Here is a 6,972-nt window from a genome sequence, read left to right as displayed (position 1 = left end):
GTCCATCCAACGGTCCCGGGAATCGCTGGGTATGATGGAGTGAGCGGCTAGTGGACGAATGAGTGACTATCAGAGAGAGGGCCCTGAGGGTCTGCAGACAAGTTGCTGCTCCACTCTGGGTAATCAGTGTGTGCCTGGGACTGGAAACCTGCTGCCAAGAACCTCTTTAAAGTTTAGAGAGCAAGGATATAATTTTGAAGACTAAGGTGCACCTGACCTTAGCCCTGGTATTTTCAATTACTTTGTATGTCTGTGAAAGCTGTCGTTAGGTGCCATCTAGTTGACTCCAACTCATAGCAGTCCTACGAACAACAGCATGACACCCTGCCAGGTTGTGTGCTATTCTCACAATCTCTGCTGTACTTGGACCCCTGGCTGCAGTAATGATGTCAATCCATCCGAGTGAGGGTCTTACTCTCCCTCACTGACTTCCCACTTTTCCAAGCATGACAAACAATGAACAAGGAAGACCAAGAATTGATGCCTTAAATGGTGCTGTTGCCAAAGAACAGAGTGTAACACAAAGTGCCAGAAGAGGATATAAATCTGTCTTGGAAGAATGGTCAGAATGTTCCTTGGAAGCAAGGGTGGTGAGACTGGGTGTGACAGCCTCTGGGTGTGGTATCAGGAGTAATCAGGCCCTGGAGAAGGACTTCATGCGTGGAAAAGTGGAAGGTCAGTGAACAAGACCCTCCGGGAGACACTGTCACTAACACAATAGGCTGGGACACAGCAATGATTGTGGAGTTAACGGAGCAACTACAAGACGATGTTTTGTTGGGTCATTGTAAGTTGAAACAGGCTTCATGGCACCTAGGAACTACAACAGATTTGAACTAGGCCCCCGAACTAGGCACCTCATTTTGCAGGTGAAGAGGGGAAGTGAGCTGTCCAAGGTCATGGGCAGGAAGGGAGATGCCAGGCAACCCAGACTGGGTCATTTACAGCATGGAACCCAGGAGGCCCCACCAGACTCCCCCGAGGCCTTCACATGTTTTGGGTTTTTTTGTTTTGTTGTTTGTTTTAAATTTTTTTCCCTTCAAATGTTTTTAAAGGTGCTGAGTCTTTTGTTGAAAAGAAGGTGTTAGAGCAAAACTCCTTTGCGTCTGAGAGTGTTCAGACCAGAGAAGGGGGTTCAGTTCGGAGATGTAGAGCTGGCTCGTTGTGAACCTCCCTTTTTGTATCCTCTTTTTTTTTGAACCTCCTTTTTTGTATCCTGGAGTTCAAAGGATTCCAGGGAAAAGGTTCAGGGGTCATATGAGTTCATAGAGGTGTGGGGTGGACAGGGAGTCTGCAGCCCCAGCAGATCCCTCCCCTGCAACAAGTGCAAGTCATGGATTCAGGGTGAGCCCCACACTTCTTGTGGCCCTCTCGTTCCTCCTTAAGGTGGGGATGACTTTAAAGAGGCAAGCATTTGGCAGCAAGACGTGGGTGAAAGAGGCTAGGAGGTACCAGGCCTGGAACTCCCACCCCCACCTCTGTACCCTCTGAGGGGACAGGCCTGCAGGGAGTTGCTGAAAAAGCAAGGGTGTGTATTTTGTCCTCTGAGGTCGGTCCAGGCCCCCAAGACTCTCCCTTGGGCCAACCCCACTCTGACAGTTCCAGTTGCTGCAGAATCCAAGCTGTAGGACCCAGACTCTGAGCAGGGAGGCTCAGCTTACCTGTGAGTGCAGGCCGCTGGCTGGAAGAAGTGAGACAGGTAGACCTGCCTGCGCAGTGGTCCGGCTGTCCGCATGGCCCCACACCGGGGCCTGGTGCATGGCGCACGGCAGGGCTAACTAAGGTGGGCGGGCACGAAACCCAAGCCGGCAGGACATCAATCATTCATGGGGCCGCTCTCTGGGAAACCCTAACCCCGGCCCAGTAGGGCCAAGTGACCAGCCAGCCCCCACCCCTGACTCTGGGGCCCCAAGGGCCTTCTGCTAGAACCTCACGCCGTGCACCTCCACCTGCACACCGGCTGCTGTGAGCGAGCATGTCTCAGCCTGACAGCCTCTCCATTCCAGCTAAGTCCCTGGTGGTACAAATGGAGCTCAGCTACCAGCCAAAAGGTTAGTGGTTCAAGACCACATGGGTGCAAGGCAAGAGAAATGCTGTGTTCTACTTCACAGCCATTGAAGACCTCACTGGGCTCAGCTCTGCTCTGAACGGGGTGGGCATGAGTCAGAATCCAACATTCTAGGTTTTTCTCTGTCCTGCTCCAGCCAAGATGTTACCCCATGGGGGCGTCGCAGTGTGCAACTGACTCCATTCCTCCACCTCGGCCACATTCTTCCTCCTGTCTTAGGAGTGAGTGGTTCTCTCTACAGGAAGGCCCTGCCCGCTTCCCAAGGAGCAGCCAAACTCTTCCAGAACATTCTCTCCATTTTATAGATGAGGGATAGAGGCTTAGAGAGGTTAGACTGTAGCTGGTTAGCTCCCAGCTAATAATGTCGGAGCTGGGGTTTAAGGCTGATTGTACACACACACCCCGCTGCTAACTGCACAGCTCTCAGCCCTCGGACCTACCTGCCAGGGGTCCTGGCCACCCCCACTGCAGAGCCAGGATTAGGGCCTGGGCTGCCTGCCTCACTTACCTTAATCCCCCTCAGGGCCCTGTGCAGGCCTTTGGCTCCCAGAGTTGGGGGGGGGGGGCATAAGCAGCTTTGTGGATCCAGAGCTGAGAGTGCTTCTTGGGCCACATCTTGGAGCCCGGCTGCCTTCCTCACATGGCCACAGAGCAGGCAAGGGGCCGTCTGGGCTCAGACTCAGCTGAGGTTCCCAAGGGTGGGGATGAAGGCCCTTCCTTGACCCGGAAGAAGAGCAAAAAGGAGAAGGGCCGCCACGGGTCCCAGAAGGGCCGCCACGGGTCCCACAAGAACTCTGGTGGCTCTCAGGAGCAGGCCTCAGCCCAGGGATTTGAGGCCCCAGACAGTAGCAAGGTGGCCCCAAGGCCAGTAGAGGGGCAGGAGGCACTGCCCCCCACAGCCTCCAAGACCCCACCTTCTCGTCGTCAGTCCCACCGGCACCGACCTGACCCCCAGCAGGAAGCTGCCCAGAAGACGTACGGGCCTCTGCTCAACCGAGTCTTCGGGAAGGTGAGGAGGCTCTCGGGGTCTGGGCCGGAGGGGACGGGTGTCCTTGGGCTTGGCCCTGGTTGTCCCCATTTCTCAGGAGCCTTGATGGTGGCACAGTAGGAAAGCACTAGGCTACTAGCCAAACGGTCAGTGGCTTGAGTCCACAAGGAGGAAGAGGCAGTAAACGTGGCAGACTTGGCAACCAAGGAACAGTTCTCCATCCTTCACGGACAGACCCTGAGAGTCGGCATTGACTTGGCCGCGCTGCATTTGGTTTTGGCTGGTTTACGTCTCAGCCAGACTGAGCTAGAACCCCAGGCCTGTGTGGACAGGAACGGGGGGGCCCTGTGCTCTTGTGCTCCCACCCCCCCATGCATCCACACTCCCACCTCAATGTTGTGGGCTGGCCCTGCCCACGGACTTTTCCAAGGCAACCGTGGACAGTGGCCAGGAAGTGACTGAAGGGAAGGACGGGGTGGGGATGGAGCTGAGGGGACTGAAGACACGCTGGCTATCCACCTGCAGGAACGCGAGCTGGGCCCCGAGGAGCTGGATGGTGAGTGTCTGCTGCAGGGGCTGTGCGTGGGGAGACAAAGCAGTGTCCAGGGTCCTGGACCTAGTGGGCTGGACCTGACCTCTCCCACGCCTGGCAGAGCTTCAGGCGGCCTTTGAGGAGTTCGACACGGACCAAGACGGCTACATCGGCTACAGGGACCTGGGTGCCTGCATGCGGACACTGGGATACATGCCCACGGAGATGGAGCTCATAGAAGTCTCACAGCACGTCAAGATGCGGAGTCAGTGTGGGGTCCCCTGTAGTCCTCCCAGTTCTCCCCATGTTTCTAGGTTCTAGGGAGCAGTCAGGGGTGGGGGTTGCCTCTGAGATCTGCCATGGGGGGGTGAGGGAGGTGACAGTTCCCAGGAGCTACCAGCATCCAAGCTTCCACTTCTGGTGTATCAAGGGGGCAAGGAAGGCACCCATGTAAACCCGGAAGGGCCTCAGGGCTAGGGGTCCTGCCTGTTTGCAGCCTTCCATGTCCCCTTCCTGCTGCCCTGGCCCAGGCACTGGACTCCTTACAAAGTCCTCTCCAGGCTGGAACCAGATGCCTGTCTCTCTCCCCCAGCTCCTCTGTGGCCTTGCCCATGGGTCTCTTGGAGGAGGCTGTGGGTGATGCCTGAATTAGGGTTGTCCTGAGATAAAGAAGAAAGTGACCTGGTAGAGTAACCGAAAGGCTGGCAGATCGAGTCCACCAGGCAGCCTTTGGGAGAAAGACGACCAGTCCCTCCCATAAAGATTTCCAGTCCAAGACACCCATGGAGGGTCACTGTGAGTCAGAATTGACCTCAGTGAGTTTGGTTTGGGAGGAGGAAAGGCCTTTCCTGGGGGGGGGGGCGGGTCTGTGAGCCTCATCTCTGGAGTTCCCACTAACCCACACCAGGGGTGATGTAGAAGTAGAGGGGAGCCCCAGGGCAGGATGGACCTGGTGAGAGGGCCCCAGGGCTGGTCGGGACTAGATGTCCAACGGGCCATTGTGTGATTCTTTTTTTTATTTTACTTTTATTATTTTTGTGTGAGTGTACTGTCAAATCAGATCGGACTGGTATAGGAGGAAATTGTCCCTCCTTCCCCGGCAGAGCATCTGGTGGATTCGAACCGTGCGCCTCTGGGATTCATTGTGTGATTCTTGTGCCAATTTCCCTCCAGACAAAGATCCTATTCCTGGGTCCTGGGACTCCTCTATTTCTTCTTTCTTTTCCAAAACTGACATGACTTAACCACTGACCTGAACAAGGCACAGCACTGCTTTCCAGAATTGACGTGAAGTGGCCACTGGTGCTAATGATGGCCTCTAAGGACTGAGGGACTGCAGGGTGATTTTTCAGAGACATTTACCATAGCCTACTGGCCCTCCTAGGGACTCCAGTGGCCTAGCCGTGAAGAATTGTGCTGCCAACCCAAAGGTAGGCAGTTGAATCCTCTAGCTGCTTGGAGGGAGAAATACAGGCAATCTCTTCTTGTGGAATTTAAAGCTCTGAGAACCGGCTGGAGGGTGAGCTATGAGTCAGTTCATACTCAAAGAGTAGAGTCTATTGAGTTGAATGGCCTCCTGGTGGTGTAGTGCATGATGTGTCAGACTACTAACTGACAGGTTGGCAGTTCAAATCCACCCTTTGAGATAAAGATGTGGCAGTTTCCCTCCATAAAAATTCACAGCCTCACAAACTCAGTGGAGGTTAAGAAATGACTGGACAGAAGTAGGGTTCAGTTGGGCTCATGCACTCCAGGAATGTCTGGGTGCTATAGCTGGTTAAGGTAGAAGCTGGAGGTGCAAGTTCACAGCCTTAGGAAAAAGGTTTGGCCATTTGTTTCTGAAAACCCATCACTGGATATCTTGCGGAGCACTGCTCCACTTGGCACACTGGGCTGATGCTAAGGAACTGATTGAATGAGCGCCAGTGTTTTCCTGTCCGTGAGCTCTGATCCTGACTGAGAAGTGGGCTCCCTTAGCTTCACCCAGGCCAGGGAGAGAGGACTGGGAAAGTCACTCGAGGTCATGTATGGTCAACAGCAGAGCCTGGTCTTGAACTAGGGGCTTTCTGGCCTGGTGTTCTTTCTCTCCCTCCCTTGAAAAGAGAGGCAGCCCTGGCCCCATCTGTCCTCTGCCCCCCAGAGCCTGGCCTCCAGTGTCCCTTCCCAGGTGTGAAATCAGGACACACTTGCCCTAGAACTCTCGCTCTGGGCCCCAGCCCTCACCATTGTGACTCCCTGTTTGGGTCCACAGTGGGTGGCCGCGTGGACTTCGAGGAGTTCGTGGAAATGATGGGCCCGAAGCTGCGGGAGGAGACGGCGCACATGTTGGGGGTGCGGGAGCTGCTCGTTGCCTTCCGAGAGGTGGGGCTGGGGCAGGTGGGTGGGGTGGGGTCAGTGTCCTAACTGGCTTCTCACTGAGGCCAGGTATTCCCGGGAGGGGGTTGGACTGGACAGGACCCCAGGTTGCTGGAGATTCAGGAAGACTTCCTGGAGGAGGGGAGGTCCTGTTTCAGCCTGGGAGGGAGGGGAAGACTAGGATGGGCTAAGACAGGGGCATGCGGGCCGAAGTGGCTCGAGCAGATGGGTGCAGGCAGAGGCCCCTTTTGGAGAACTGCTGAATCCTTCCGGGACCCCAGTTCGACAGGGACCGAGATGGACGGATCACGGTGGCGGAGCTGCGGGAAGCAGCACCTGCACTGCTGGGTGAGCCGCTGGAGGGGTCTGAGCTGGACGAGATGCTCCGCGAGGTGGATCTCAATGGGGACGGCACCGTGGACTTTGACGGTGAGTCTCCGCACCCCAGGTATGGGTCTCCGTGCGGAGGAGAAAGCCTGGTGCCTACGAAACTGCACGGGGAAGGGGAGGAGCAGACCCCGCCCCCGACTCAAGGTCCCGCCCCCGACGCGAGGCCCCGCCCCGACGCAGATCCCGCCCTTGACACAAGCCCCGCCCCTGACGCAAGCGCCCTCTCCGTAGAGTTTGTGATGATGCTCTCCGTCCCCTGACGCTCCGGGAGGCGGAGCCAGCTGCGGACCCAGAGCGATTCCAGGGCGCATGCGCCTCCCAGAGGCTGTCAATCCCCCACTGGACAGAAGGGCTGGATGTCCCTGAGCGTGCTCCGCTGCATCTGCTGCAAGACCGCTGCTGGTCAAGGCATCTGCTCGTGAGTGAGTTCACTGCTCTCACTTACCCTTAATTCGAACTGCCTGGAGGGACCTGGTCTTCAAACACCTCTATCATTCCCCAGTGTCCCCAGTTCTCTGGAAATACCACAATTTTGTGACTTTAAGAAATCGTAGTCCAGTCTCCTCCTGTTCCAGTCAGATCCTTTTTGACGGCACACACGCACAAATAATAATAAAAAAAAATCATAGCCATCCTATA

At 55.8% G+C, this 6,972-nt stretch overlaps 1 protein-coding gene across 1 annotated transcript; it reads left to right on the top strand.

Annotated features, from left to right (window-relative positions):
• The first annotated feature begins 2,708 nt into the window (after nucleotides 1-2,708).
• Nucleotides 2,709-6,593, top strand: CABP4 (calcium binding protein 4). Its single transcript, XM_006893405.1, has 6 exons — nucleotides 2,709-3,077; nucleotides 3,582-3,612; nucleotides 3,710-3,853; nucleotides 5,840-5,949; nucleotides 6,225-6,372; nucleotides 6,565-6,593. Exons 1-6 carry the CDS (start codon nucleotides 2,709-2,711, stop codon nucleotides 6,591-6,593), a joined length of 831 nt encoding a protein of 276 aa, XP_006893467.1.
• Nucleotides 6,594-6,972: the final 379 nt, after the last annotated feature.

Source organism: Elephantulus edwardii, unplaced genomic scaffold (genome assembly GCF_000299155.1).
Source record: "Elephantulus edwardii isolate Elephantulus edwardi_28Jun2011 unplaced genomic scaffold, EleEdw1.0 scaffold00126, whole genome shotgun sequence".
Taxonomy (NCBI): domain Eukaryota; kingdom Metazoa; phylum Chordata; class Mammalia; order Macroscelidea; family Macroscelididae; genus Elephantulus; species Elephantulus edwardii.
Note: the sequence above shows the minus strand (reverse complement) of the source record. Positions and strands in the feature narration are given on the sequence as shown.